The sequence below is a fragment of the Poecilia reticulata genome, chromosome 14 (genome assembly GCF_904066995.2).
Source record: "Poecilia reticulata chromosome 14, P_reticulata-male-v2, whole genome shotgun sequence".
Classification (NCBI taxonomy): Eukaryota; Metazoa; Chordata; class Actinopteri; order Cyprinodontiformes; family Poeciliidae; genus Poecilia; species Poecilia reticulata.
Genome location: NC_088843.1, coordinates 14,725,038 through 14,740,730, shown reverse-complemented (window position 1 = coordinate 14,740,730; position 15,693 = coordinate 14,725,038). Strand labels below are relative to the sequence as shown.

The window sequence follows — 15,693 nt, the reverse complement described above, 5'->3', positions numbered from 1 at the left end:
TTTTGAGGTACTTTTTGTCAAACATCAAGTCCGCTTTAATCAAACTCTTAGTTCGTTGGTCTAGAAAGTCTGTCTCGTTTGGGGAAGTGCGGACGGGCAATCGCACCGCGATGCAGACCAAAGAAGGAAACTCTGGTTCGCCTTAAATCCCAGGTCTCTGTTCGGTTCAACTGAACCGAAAGCAGGAAAGCAAACTGTAACGTGTGGCATTCTGGGTAAATGCAGCCTAAACAAACATGCGAGTCTAGCGATAGCGTAAAAAACGGCTCGTTTTTTTTTTTTTTTATTACCAAAAAGAAGCGAAATCCTACAACCGCTAAAATCTAACGCCACTCCACTTTTGTTTACATTTTGTGAAGAACTAAGTTGCACTCAGTGTTCTTCTTCAGAGTTTTTTTTGGTCATTTCCTTCAGGGGTTCTTGGTGCAGCGCCACCACAGGCGAGGAGAGGAACAGGTTTTTCAAACGGTCTGGATCGTTTGACACGATGCAGTGTGAAAACGAACAGCACCAGCTGAAAATGTAACAAATATTGCAACTTTGGTCCCCTGTTGAATAAAATCTTCTGGACTATGAGATGGGAAAACAGCCTTAAACTTCACAGCATTAGCATGTTTTAGAAATATGCTTTTTCATACGTAGTTTATATTTTGACCAATGAGCTCGGACATTGATTACTGGAGAAGGAAAACTAAAGTGAAGCCCAGTAAATTACCATTAAAAAAACCTTGTTTTTTCAGATGCTGTTTCAATCCAAACTACTTTGACTTGAAAGTGATTACAAGCTAAATCGGGAATTTTCTTTAATTTGTCCATTCACAGTTGAAACAAGAAGAATGAAACACTCACCATGTCTGTGTCCGACACCGGCCCAAAACTTGTCACATAGATGTTTGTCCTCACTTCTGTCACGCTCTCTGAGGAAAGAGGAGAAAACAGCGGCACGTCGCTATTCAAGTTCAGGTTTTAAAAATAAAGATTCCTCACAGCACAAATTAATCATGTCCAGCTCTGGTTATGTTTGCCTAGAGCTAGCAAAAACAGCAATTTTAATATTTATTTGAAAGAATGTATTGTTTTCTTTCGTTGCGTGCTGAAAATTAGTTTGCTGCTAAAACGTCGGAACAATATTTAAGTCAGCAATAGCACTTTGGAGAGCCTGATAATACTGTATTCTAACAAAAGCAAAGAGTTTATCGTAAATGAAAAAATTGGTCATGTTGTAATCTTCACAAATCATTGTAATGCCTCAGATAGTCGGCAAAAACAAATGTTCAAATCATTTCTATAGGATTAACATATAATTTATCTGAAGTAATAAGGATCTCAAAACCTTCCAACAAATGAAACCAACAAAAAGGGTATTTCAAATAGCTTCTATTTCAAGATGAAAGAATAGATCATTAACATTATAAAGATATTTCACAGGCTTTTACATGTCTGCTGGTGAAGTTACAGACAAAAGTCTGCGAGAAAAAAAAAATCTACTTAATCTCTCCAAGGCAACTGGACCCACCATGTTTACTTCCTGGTTGCTCAGTACGATTGATGAGTGTTTGTGTCTGACTGCATCCTGGTTAATCCTCAGCCTTAGATGTGATTTTTGCTCTTTGCTTCTTTTGGTGCTGGAAACAAGAGTGTGCAGATCCAGAGATCTCTATAAATATGTTAAGCACTTAAAAGCATCGCGCTATTTTTAAGTAATAATCCGGGGCCTTGGCAGACTTTGACTTATGTATGTAATATTGGCTCACACGGTGCAGAAAGGCAGAGGAAGGCTGTGCGAAGCCTACTGAGTTATCACTGTAAGTATGCTCTGTGAATACTTTGGGTATTTCACTGCAGCTTAATCCATGGATTCAAAGTGTCTTTGTTCCTAATCTTGTCCGATCCATATCTTTCTTGTTAAGCTACACTCTGCAAGTTTCGGAACATAATGTTGGCTTAATGGTATCGCAGATTTGCTCGAACGCATCCTCCAGTGGTGCTAAACAGTATTGGTTATAACAATCCCAAGACTTGGCAGAGAAGGGTTTATATATATATATATATATATATATATATATATATATATATATATATATATATATATATACCCTGACCTCAATTCAGAGGCAAGATGTTGCTTTGAGCGACTTCTCAGGCTGCTGTTGAGTAAAACGACCATTTGTTTGACTGAAGCTCATCCACCAAAGCATAAAAAAAAAGAAGAAAAAAAAAAATCAACCCGCTCTGGGCTATGCTGGAGTTGACATCTTTGGAAAGAAGACATCCCTCTTGACCCAAATTAATTTGAGCTAGCTTGCCCCAAAAACATTTATCAGTACCTAAGGGACTGGTGATTCAGGAAGCGAATGCAGCTGCTCGGCATCCGGCGTATGTCAGAGCGTATTCTTTGTTCAAACAACAAGCACTTTGCACATCTTTTCACTCATGCTGTCCTGATTGGAGGACTTTTTCTCTGTCTTGCAGTCACTTTTTAAGTTTTTTTTTTAAAGACGTAACATTAATTTTGCATGTTGTGTTAACACAATATTTTATGGTAACACCCACACAACGTTTTTTGCTTATTTTATCGGGTTCGTGTTAAAGACTGCACAGTGGCACAGTTGCCTTTCTGCATGGAGTTCCCATTTATTCGTTGTAAAAGAATTTTCAAAGACAAATATTTTGTTGCATCCACTTCCCAGTTACACTTTTCTTTGCGTGTTACTTTATCGCAGCAACAAAAAGCCCCCAGTCCCGGTATGATCTGTTGAGTATTACAAACATGAAAACGTTCTAGGTGTATGAATGCTTCTGCAAAGTACAGTGACTTTATGTGATGGTGGCGTTGTGGTCTGATGAATTTCAATAGATGGCACTAACGTATTTGCTAAAATGGATGAAATCTTTAGCAGATTTAAGCACAATTCAGTTTTGCCTCAACACTTTCATGTCTCTGTAAATAAAATAAAAAAACTGCTGAAATTTTTATTATTTTTAATTGTCATCACCCTGACTCCAAATCTATGTAAAGACATTCATCACAAAGAGAAAAGTTCAGCTCAGAATTAAATCTGACTGAATGTCTGTGGAGATCAGATGCTCTCACGTATTTTCTGAAAGGTATTCAGTAAGTGGGACGTTAACAAACTTCTCCCTCGTTTAATGAACGGCTGAATTAAATGAAAAGAAGTTCTCACAAATAATTAGTCCGAAGGTGGGAATTCTTATGCAACAGGGCTTCTGCTGCCGTTTCTTGTTTTTTTTTTAGACGTCGCATCAAAGATCGAAACGGTTTTGAAATGATTCGTCAAGGCTTTACAGCACAAGAACATTTTTAACAGGGGCAATTTTATACCCGCTGCAAATGACCCAGTAGCGAGGGACTCCCCCCCACCCCCCGAACATTTAATAATTCCTCTAAACGCAGCATTAAGTAGGGCATGCGATAAGAATCACGACAGTCAAAAAGTCGCCCTCTTCGGTGTGGGCTGAATCAGCTCCTCTGGGGCAATCATGCCAAGCAGGCTCTTGGGCCACTGGCGAGACAAATTGCTGTTCCCAGTGGAGCAGCAACAACTAGAGATAGATGAGCCCTTTCTCCAGAAGTGAATGGATCCTCAGCTCTCGCTGTGTCCCAGATCTGAGCGACCACCCACAGGTAAGTCTCTAATCCTTTAGCAAAGGGCCCCACTGTGAGGAAAGATCCACCGCCACATTAATCATTTCTGCAACACAAATGGCTCTTCCAAATATGTGATTATCGCAACACAAAGTCAGCAGTTTGCATGGCAGGTTTAGGCATTAGCAGAACAAGTCGCCCTCTTTCTGTTTATGCCGGGGCCAGGCGGCTGAACAACAGACGCAGACGCTCCTGAGAACAAAATGAGATTGCGTTTTCTAGTTTTATTTCGAAGAACCTACGACAGACATAAACTCTGGACAGACAGCAGCTAAACTAATCTGTAGGTATTCTCTCTTTTGTTTGAGACAAAAGCTCATTTAAATTATGTGCAGGGATCCTCACAGAGAAATATCACTTGTAGATTTATAAGCGATGCTTTTTACTGGAGAAAAAGATTCATTCACGCTATTTTAGTTTGAAAATCTGTTTTAGTGTTCTTTATTTGACTCTACGTGTATGTGTGTTTTTAAGTATTAAGACATGAAGCACGAATAAAAGTAAGAGTAAATATTCAATCACATGTGGTAAGGATATGTAAAAATGAGCAGTTTTTGATATACGTACAATTATTTATAGGGGAAAAAGAAATTATTATTTTCTGCCAGTGGGATTATAATTTACTGTGGAATAAATACCAAAACAAAATATGTTCCTTAAAATAATACTTTATTTTAATTCTAGAAAATCCAATGAATAAATGTATTAAACCTAAAGGTTGAATTTTCTCTTTTTTTATACTTTTAGATTTTACCCATGGGTGCCAACAAATATGGCTCTAGACCGAAGAATTAAATGACCTTAATAAGCAGGAAAAAACAACATCAGCCTCAATATTTATAGATTTGTTCCATTAACTTTGCTTATTTCCAAAAAAGGACATCAGGTGAGAACAAATCATTCACGTAATTCTAGTGAGAAATGGTAACGACCTGCACGTTCACAGAGACCAGGTTATGCAGCCTGGTGACGGTAAACCCCCCCAGACAGGCTGTAGGCTTGAGTAACAAGCAACCGAGCAGAAATGGACATTCCAGCTGGCTGGTCGAGAAATAATGAAGCCCGCTTGATGAGCATGTGGGCTCACTGTTATGCAGTATGTTGTCCCTGGAGGGATGAATATTTGGATCAAATGGTCTCAATTAGTGGGATTTTCACTGACATATATGCTTATTTGCCATTTGGGCGCGACTGAAGAAAGACTTTCACCCAGAGGGAAATAAATTTCCATAGCGGAGCCGCGCAGAGAGTGACCTGACTTCATCACGGGCCGGCGAGTCGTCTCTGCCGGATAGAGGGAGACGCTTCGGATTGATGGAAAACGAAGAAACCAGCAAAACTTAAAAAAAAAACAAAAACTAATCGATAATAATATGATTTCCTAATATGAAGTATTCTGCACCAATTTAAAAAAAAAAAAAAAAAAAAAGCAATACTCCATCTAAAATGAATCAAACTTTGCTTAGCTCTCAAACACACACACACACACACACAGCGTCGTCCATGGTCAACGCATTTTGTTTGCATTGGGCTGCAACTGTGCCAGAACATTTACAATATGAAAAAATAAATAAGTAAAAACATTGCCTTCAAACAACACAACTTACAAAGATTAGACAACAAAATGCAGCACTCAATGCACCAGCGTTGCTCGTCGTTGTAGTTTATTACATCGCTTTCATGCCAGTGCCATTTGTTGTCTTTTTAGGCCGAGCCAAATTTTCCTCCTTCTTCCCAAAAAATTGGATCCAGAATCAGAAATGCTTTGATGCAAGTTCTGTTGATTTCATTGCATTTTTTTTAAACTGTGGCAATATTGTGAATATTACACAATACTGCAAAACCTACCAGAGAATAAAAGTCACGCAAAATTTTGCAAAGCACGCCAACGCCAGGCCAGAACTGTGTCGACCTTTCTGATTTTTATTCATAAAGACTTATTTCATATTATTTGATTACAATATTATATTGTTATTAAGCGGCCGTAACGCTCACCATGTGAAATCCATGAGTGCTAAACTGGATTTTGGAGCAGGCCTCATTCTTTTAAACAATTCATGGAAAATTACAAAAAGGGTTGTGACCATTTCTTTTGGGATTTGTGTAAACAATCACACTGTAGAGCTACAAACCAGCACAAATAAACACACGTTTCCAGGGACATAAAAATAGATGCGTCATAGAGGTTTTTCTTGCTGCAACACAGACAGACGGTGTGGTGAAAATTAAAAGTCCCGTTTGGACTCTGCATGTGCCTATATGCAGCACGGCAGATCACGCTGAAGCCGCCTGAGGCTTTAAAGTACCTTCAAACCTATATAACCTTCATAAGCTTTGCCAAGCTCGGCTGCGGTATCTGCTGACTGCGTCCGAGCGAGAGCAACACGCCAACCTCAACTTACTTCCTCTTGTTTTGAGGACATCGGCGTTCACATGTAGCTGACCTTGAGAGTCCAACTGTGTTTCCCCTCCCCTGTTGCCACTGCAACTGATTATTTATTTATTTATTTTATTAAAATGAATGGAATTAAATTAGAAATGAATCAGTTCGAAATGCATGAACCTATCTAAATCACGGGTATCCAAAGTGTGGCCCGGGGGCCATTTGCTGACCCCAGACTGATTTTGTGCGTCCCCTGATTTTGAAACTTTAGCCCTGGTGGTTGATGCTGATGGAAACCTTTTATCTTTAATTGGGGCAAAATCATTATAGAAATTTGAAATGCAAAGTAACCACATAGTTTTGCATTCTTTTGCAAGAACGAACTGACTTTTTTAATTTATTTCTTTATTTTTTTTGCCATTTTCTTTTAATAATTAGGGCAAACCCACAACACTCCTTGTTTTTGCTCTACAGTAGTTTACACATCTCTTTCTACAAAAAATATTCAAACTAATTTGTTTGTTTAGTAAAACTATTTAGAGTTGAAATTATTAATCAAAATTAATTCTGATTAATCAATTATTGAAGTCATAGTCAGCAAATTTAGTAGTCGATTAATCATTAACTTGAGCATAGATTCTCTAAAAAAGGCCATTTCCTGAAAGAAGACAAAAGCTCAAATACTATTAGACCAAAAATGTACACACTTTGCATTTAATTTCATAATTTTAAAAGGAATTAGATTTTTTTTACTTACATGTATCATATAATGCTTTTCTAATATTTTAGAAAAGAGGTTAATTTAAAAATCGTCAGAATGTGCCAGGTTTGTTTTTAACCGATAAATTGATTAAACATCATCAAAAAAAACAAACAAACAATAGATTAATTGATTACCAAAATAATTGTTGGTCGTAGCCTTAAACTACTACACTGTCGAGTAGATAAAACAATATGACGGTTTTCTGAATACATTTTTACTAGAAATATTCCTTTCTTTTTGCCCCACGAGTCCATTGGACTTGACATTTTTAGTCCAAGTGCCAAAAAAAATTTAAACCCGGCGAAGAAGAGCAACTTCAAAACAGTGTATTTACATACGTCGCTAATATTCTTTAGGAGAGCAATAAATGAACATCTCAAGACGCCACAAACTAAACGTACATGAATATGCGTCACCTCTTATAACGCCTGGCGAGCATGTTTATGCACCCACGTTATCTTCATGCTCGTTTCTCAGTCTGAAACCGTCGACATCGTGACTGGAAACACCGTCTGTGTGCGATTTATCTAACAAATATCATCGCTTACCTCCGAGCCCGGGACGTAGCCTGTTGTCGTACCCATCCAACAGCCTGTCGAGGATCCGGGTGAAAATGGTAATGTTGTCTTTGCTGTCATCAGGCAGCGGTTCTCTGTGTCCAACGACTGCCCTGCGGGGGGGGAGACAGAAAAGACAAAAGGTGGAGTCGCAAAAGTGAAGCATATACAAGATGTAGCAATTATCATCGAGGACAGAAATCTGGAGCTTTAGTCTTTTGGTTTGACGGGAAGTGACGCAGCTACGCCGCATTCTCATGAGAGGCCGTGCAGATTAAACAACCATCATGCAAACAAACGGCGTCTATTTATTCACTTATTCTGGGTAGAGATTGGTCTGTTTGTTTACGATGTGTTTTGTACGTCGCTGAGAATATCTTAGATCAACGATTTTCCCGCCGGCGTTAATCAATATTTGATAATCGTTGCCTTTTTGTTGTTGCAATGTTTTCACAGGCTGGAGCTCGTGGTGAGGAAATGCTTCATAAAAAAGAAAGAAAGAAAGAAAAACCCGAGACAGTTTTTTCATTAGAATATGTTTTGATCTAAACCGTCCAGTTGCAGCTCTGATCGTGTATTTAGTGTTTTAATTTCCAAGAAGGTGAAGCGTTTAAAAAAATTTTTTTTTTTTTACTTTAACTATCTCCTGCTTCCCTGTCCAAGCAGAAGAAAAGCATCTCCACCACATTCACTTTCAGACCTCTCTCGTTTTGGACCTGATGTTTTCTAGGACGTCTCCCAGGTGACACGCCAGACCTGCTTCCAGTCGCCACCTGTCAGGTTCAGGGTTATCCAACTCCGGGCCTCAAGAGCAAACACTCTGCTTAGTTTAGGAGCGCCTCCGGTCCAACAAGGCAAATTCAAATGAGTCATTATTGTCGGGTCCTGGATCAGAACCAAAGTATGCTGAAATCAGCTGTTTTACAACTTTTTCAGAAAATAATGTGCAATTAAAATAAGTAATTTCCTGTAAGATTGACCAATAAACTGATACACGATGGTTTTAAGTACACGGGTGTGAAATTGTTAATTCGTAGGTACCAAACGGATTTAATGAAATAAAAAAGGTCTGGCGATGGCATTACGCAGCGCTGATGTGGCGTTCGGTGTGATTTCCACTGTTGGCTTCCACCTGCACATCTCGGCAAAAAAATAAATAAATAAAAAAATTCAATTTCAGTCTCAACCTCTTCTTGCCACTCCTCTATCGCAGTCAGAAGAGCGATGGTTTGTGCATGACGGCTCTATCGACACCCAGGACTTCTTCCGGCTTTTTATTTTTTTCTTTCCATATCACATCTTTCCTTCCTGCCGCTCTTCCATAATAAAGTCCAGGTCTGAGCAGGGTGTTTTTTTTTTATTAGCGAATCACACGCCATAAACCACTCTTATTAATTTATATCGCACCAAATCTCCAGCAGAACAATAATGAGTTGAAATGAAAAGGCGAGTATAATGTAGGTGGAACGCTGATGACTTAATGAGTACCATCTTTAATTAAACCAAAATGCCCCAAGGAGCCAACCTATAATACCCCAGTAATCCTGGTGGAGAGCAGCTCCATGCGCCGCCGCTCTCTCGGCCTTGCGTCATCTCCTAACGAAGGAGCTTTAGAGGAGTTTAGGAATTGAAGAGTGGCCTATATACGTTTTCTCCATTCTGCAAAAGCGAACCGCCACTCACAACAAATCTGTCTTTTCCCGTCACGAAGGCTTTCTGTAGCTCAACAAGCCCAATAATAACAGCTGAGAAGCCACCCAAGCCGTCGCCATGCACGCTCACCGGCTGCTGATCCTATTACTTACAGGCAGCGTCCATTGTAATCAGCTCAGCGTGTTCGAAACGACAACTGCGTTTCCCGTGGCGTCTGGGCAAGGACTTCAGCTGAAAAACGGTCTTTTGATTGATCGCTAAAAGATATTGACAGACGCAGTGCAAAAACAAACAAACAAACAAACAAAAAAACAAAATAAACATGTACCATAATCAAAATTTAAGATTTTAACCTGCATCCAAGTCCAAAAACAGAAGACACACTCACACAAAACTGAACAGAGGAAAAATAAATGGCTCTGACAAAGTAGAAATAAGATAAAACAAATAAAAATGCATGAAAACAAAAATCTGCATCAATCGCAGATTAATATCTGATGTTTGCAGAGTTTCCTATAAAGCTATAACCATTTCTTATCTGTAGTAGTAAGAAGATCTACTACATGTTTGAAAATTAAGTATCCGGAGTGGTGGAGGCAAACAAGCTGTCCGGATGTAAGTCGTACCAATCGGTGTCATCAACTGATTTGGGGAATCATCTGATTGCAAGTCCCTTGAGCTATGGCATGTTCCCAAACCATGGGAACACACCATACATGTTTAGGCATGTTCCCAAACCATGGTAACACACCATACATGTTTAGGCATGTTCCCAAACCATGGGAACACACCATACATGTTTAGGCATGTTCCCAAACCACGGGAACACACCATACATGTTTAGGCATGTTCCCAAACCATGGGAACACACCATACATGTTTAGGCATGTTCCCAAACCATGGTAACACACCATACATGTTTAGGCATGTTCCCAAACCATGGGAACACACCATACATGTTTAGGCATGTTCCCAAACCACGGGAACACACCATACATGTTTAGGCATGTTCCCAAACCACGGGAACACACCATACATGTTTAGGCATGTTCCCAAACCATGGGAACACACCATACATGTTTAGGCATGTTCCCAAACCATGGTAACACACCATACATGTTTAGGCATGTTCCCAAAGAACGGGAAAGTTCCATGTTTGGTGCTGATGGACAACTAATCCAATACAAAACTCAAGTAGAAACCAACCTGAATGAAGGTCATCCCTGTAAAGAAAACATGGTTTATGATTTCCTTTTGGTCAAGTTAAATCAGCAACTCCAACCCTTTTTAATGTGTTCGCTATCTCCACCCAGCTGGCATGCACCCTTAGAAGAATCAAGCGCACCCATTCCTTTTACTGCTCAAGCTCAGCAGGTGACCCGAGTCACCTGTGCTCACACAATGACCTCTCCTCAGAAAAGAAGAACCTCAACTGAAAGCTTCATCAAAGACGCCACTGGTAGGAAACGGATCATTTTCACACTTTAAACGATTCAGATTGAACTCAGAAAACCAAAATAGATTTACTGTTTGATGCAACTTTTCTTTTCATGTGTTTGGAAACAGATTAGTTGCACTGCTTGGAACATAGTTTGTTCATTTATTAATTTAACTTCAAGGTCAATTATAAAATCCTTACTTGTGAAACTAGTTAATTAGCTGAAGTTAAAATGAACTTATCTGTAATTAATATTTCTCCTATCTATTTGTAGGTTTTCAACCTACTCATATGAGCAATACATGTTGCCTGTCCATATGCTGCTGCTAAGATTCATCTGACAAAGAAAAGATGAATAAAAAATCTCACTAACATGAGTTGTTCCTGCGTCTCTGGAGGAAGCAAGCTTTTTCCAAGTTGAGGTGGCTTAAGAGAGTAAAAAGCTTGACACGTTTAAATATCTTTTCCCCAACTGTTGTTCCATTTCTGGCTTTATTTCGAGCTAACAAACTCTTCCTCACTCGGTAACAACTCTCACGCTGAAGATTAAGATTAACGTGCTTCATTTTAAATGAGCAAAGAGGAAAAACAAGTTGTTTCCACTACAAATGTCTGAATAAAAACCATGATTTCGGGCATATTTTGCATCAGTTTGACGTGCTGAAGAGAGCAACAGAGCTGCGACGAAGGCTGTCGGGAGGAAAGCAGCAGGGGCACAGACTGCACACCTGCACTATGTGTGTAGACAAAGCTGGCAATTATTTTTGATTGACTTCTTAGAACATGTTTGGTTCAGACGCGGAGCCAAGACGCGCCAGTTTTCAAGCTGGAGTTCTGACAAAGAGGCCCAGAAGTGCCATTGCTTTTGGTACTAAGCTCTTCAGAGCAACGCATGCAGACGGCTGAATCAGGTAGGATTTCACTCTTGAAAGCAGTAATCAGCCGAATATCAGCGACTCCACTTAAAATAAGCCTTTTAACGCCACTTTTATCTCTTTGACCAACGCGTTCCACGAAAGCAGCTCAAAAAAACTTCGACTGTAAAAGGCTTCAGAAATGTCAAGGATGAGTTTACCAGCAATAGTTAATATCCCACTCGCCATGAATCATGTGTCAAACAAAATCCTCTCTGACCTCCCAGTCAAGCCCCTGTGCAAATTCAAAAATTAATGAGAAACCTTCAGTCCCTGCGAAACCTTTCCAGCTACGCCTGCTCTCCACTAGAATATGCATTTGTGGAAAAAAACAAAACACTCATGTAGTGAGTAGCATCTGCGTGTTTTCGCTGAAGCGACACACACGTGCATGCGCGCGCACTCACACACGTGATATTTTCTAGTAGGAACCAGATGTTAAAATTCACAGATGAGCACAAAAAAAAAAAAAAAAAAAAAAGGGACACTCTCTGAATTGGTCGTCGTTTCTGTTTTAACACACGGGGTTTGTGCTTCTGCCAGCTGCTAGTTTTACTTTCTTGGTTCTCTTCATCAATTTATGCTGTCTGACATTTTGAAATGTCTGAAAACTGCCAGCGGAGAAGAGGCCCAGGTACCGAGGCTCGAGAAAGACGTTCGCACGTTTCCTCCGAGGTGATTTGTCTCATTTAATTGTGACGACGGGTCTTGGATCTTATTAAACGTTTTTACGGCTTGCGTGTTTTGCATATGAATGGTGTTCGTTGTTAATAATTGCTGGGCTCTCTAACTGCACATTTTGCTCTACAGAAGCTATATTGTTACAGCTGAGAAGTGAATAGTTGGGGGATTTGATCATTAGTGACGCGCTCGACTGTGGCTGTTAAAGCCCGAGGAAGAAAAGATGGCGAAATCCGCCTGTTTGCTTTTAGCAATTCAAAACTGTTTGATGTGGAGCAAAAACGGTGGAAGCCCACGACGTGGTGGTTAAAATACAAATCACTGGAAATTTAACAGGCAAACATCATTTTAACTCTCCACGCTATTGAAGCAGCGTTATTTCACACAAAAAAAAGTGAGGAAAAATTCAGCAGGAGGAAAATTTCAGCTCCAAAAATAATTACTTTCAAGATCATGTCTTGTGTTTGCTTCTCTTCAGTTCACGCCACAAGTTATCTATTGGATCAATGGTCTGGATCGGGGCTTTTCATGCTCTGCAGCATGAGAGAGGGAAAAGAAAAGCAGAAAACAAAGTAACTGTGGACATTTAGTTGACCTCATCAACCAGTTCTTTCATCCAGCCCCTCTGGTGGTACTGTTTAAAAGTTAGCTGCAGTGGAGCTGTCTGTTTCTTACATCCCAAAAATAGCTGAAAACTTTAGTATGGAGTTACTAAATTCAGCAGTGAGTTGCTTGACATTCAAATTGTTTTCATGCTTTTGACGAGGGCTGTTTATTTTACGTCTAGGTTCTGTTTTTAGATCTCGTTTTGTCTGCTTTACCACTTCTGCATTTGTGTAATGGAACTTCATAGTGAAGTTGATTTTTCATTCTTTTGCACAATTTTTATGTAAATTTAGACACTCCTATTATGCTAAAAAGCCCAATTATCATACATTTTCAGTAGATTTTAATTTAATACCAAAGGGCTTAAGACTCCTTGTGTCTTAAGCCCTTTGGTATTAAGACTCCCAGTGTCTCACATCATCATCATCATCATCATCATCAAGTTAATGATGATGAAACCTTTTTTTTTTTAAAGTAAAAATAAAAACAACCTTTCAGCTAAATTAATTTCAAGGGAATTGCTAAAGACACCAATAACTGTTCTACGGACGAACCAAAATGTCGGCCAACGTTGCAAATTAACTCTTGGCGCAAAATTGCCAGTTGCCATAGGCTGTAAACAAGCTTGTAGAGATTTTCCCACACTTACAAAAAAAAACCAAAACCCTCAAATGAGACATTTGGCAGCAGTGAAACTGTCAATCCAATCCTCAGCTTAGCAAAACACTGATTAATCGTCTGAATAATCTAGCTGCTATTTTGAGATAGCTGCCATCGCTCGCTGGTGATTCATGAGGCTGGAAAGTAAAATAGAAAAAAAAGAAAGATGAACATAGATATATAGATGCAGGTAGTTAAGTTAGGGTGGAATAATACAAGCCTGCAGCCACCGCCGGTTCTAAATGATCTGCGCTGGCAGCGGCAGCTGTCGAGAGAAAAGCAAACAGACAGTCGACTTCTTTCGCATTTGTGACACAAAAATGACCACTTCCAACAACAGCACGGCCTTAATGAAGCAGGGAATAGTCGATGTTAACCCGAGGCGGGCTTTGATTGAGAGATGATTAAAAACAGATCTGAGTTAAACCTGCAACACACACTCGTCCCCGTCCCCTAACGCGCTGGTGTTGCGCTGGTTCTCGGGGCTAAAGCAGCTGCATCTGGAGGGCAAATCGCTTTTAGCTCGGCTTCTCCCCGTTTGCCAGCAGTGTAATGTATATTCAAGCATTCAGCGCCCTTAATGTAACTGTTAGGCTTTAATTTTGCGTTCAAATGTACAGTTTTGTTATGCTCACACGGCAGCAGAAATTAGGCACAATAAACACCTTCACAATCCTCTAACGGTTTAATTAGACAGGATATGTTGTATTAAGTCGGGGGGATAAACGTCCCGGAGCACAATTATGCAACCTAATAAAGTAAGCCCAAACTTTGCGGGAAATTTCTCCCCTCTGATGAAGACGCAGTGTGAAATGTGATATTACCCTGTGAAAATGAAGTTGCCTAATTAGCTGTGTTCTCTCAACATCACGGCTTTAATTAATTATTCCTCGCATGTTTTACTGAAAGGATCCTGTGGTAAATTTGTAATTTTTTGTTTTGTTTTAGATTTTTGGATCAATATTTAACAGGTGGTGTCAAAGGCCCTTTGATCCCGACTTCAACAAACAGCTGCTGCCTGTGCCTTTCTGCCGCTGGATGAGTTTGGTGATGTCGATTGATGCTGTGGCATGCATTACGAACAGGAAACGCTAAAGCTGTGACAACAAGTGTGTGTGTGTGTGGGTGTGTGGGTGTGCGTGTGTGTGTGTGGTCTGAGGACCCCGGCGGGCTGAGTTAGCGGACCGGGCGTGCTCTGAGTGAGTGGTCTGGCTCCGATCCAGGGTTAGTGCACTGAACGGACCTGACAGCTGAAGGATTGCAGGCTTGGGAGGTTGTAGGTAGCGGAGGTCCATCAGGGCACGCAGGCGCCGACAAGGAGGTGTGTGGACTGAGCCGGAGGAAAGCGAGCAGCAGTGAAAGCAGCTTTGGTGGCAGTGGGAGGCGAGCGCGTATTTTTATGAGCCCCACAGCGTGACGGCAAATGGAACCGAGTGAAGAGGAGGGGTAATTATGCAGACGAAAGTTCAAATGCAAATGAGTGTTTCATTTGGTAACTGATCGGTCTTGTTACATAAGGGAAGTTATGCCATCCCACAACCTGCGTGTTGAATATCTAATGCTGTTGAGGACAATCTGATTTCACCGCCATGTTTTTTTCCCCCCCCAGTTTTTGCCTGGAGGTGAAGATGATCAAGTGAGATCTTATAGTGAAAAATTGTTGCCAATATGGTGAACGAAGCTATAATCAACCTGCGGGTCGCATGAAACGCCAATATGCTCTGCTAATGGGAAGCATTTCCATGAAAAACAGGTTGTCTAAGCAATTAGGAATATTTAAGTGCTACTTAATGGGCTCTGGAAGCAGGAGGGGTTTATTATAGTTATAATTATAGTTCATCATCGCTGAAATGTTAACTAAGAAACACGAGAGAAGATTCAGACTGAAGAACTTTGGGGATTACTTTTTTCCCCAAACAACTCAAAATGGCTGCCGTTTCTGCGACCTCGGGAACCATCCGGGTCTCCTTCACAGCTGTAGTCGATTCAGTCGTCTGAGGTGAAATTACAGCAAAAACGTATGAGGAAGAATCCTGAAATCCCACCACTGATAACGACGCTGATCATGCAGTAAAAGAGTCAAATGGAAGCGACACACCGCTCTGAGTTTTCACTCAGAGCGGTGTGAGCTACAGACGAACCGCTTTATTTACTCAAGTAAAAAACGAAACAAAAAAACTTTCCGTTATTCCTAACATCTAAATCCCACAAAGGGGAAGAAGCCAGAAAGCGGGGAGTTTTCTAATTAGCATGCTGTTGATTTAGATGGTGAATTTGGAGCTCGTATTTATTCATGAGGTAACCTTTGCATCGCAACTAATCTTCCTTACACCAGATCCTCCCACTCGCCGCTTGAAGATTCCTCCAACAA

The 15,693-nt window shown here is 40.3% G+C and overlaps 1 protein-coding gene across 2 annotated transcripts in view; it reads right to left on the bottom strand.

Annotated features, from left to right (window-relative positions):
• The window catches only part of gabra3 (gamma-aminobutyric acid type A receptor subunit alpha3), a 120,491-nt gene that overhangs the window by 48,161 nt on the left and 56,637 nt on the right, over positions 1–15,693 (bottom strand). For both annotated transcript variants that reach the window (XM_081615219.1, XM_081615220.1), the window contains exons 3-4: positions 7,362–7,483; positions 850–917 (exon numbers count right to left, since the gene is read on the bottom strand). In XM_081615219.1, coding sequence (XP_081471345.1) covers positions 850–917; positions 7,362–7,483 — 190 coding nt within the window. The remainder of the gene's footprint in view (positions 1–849; positions 918–7,361; positions 7,484–15,693) is intronic.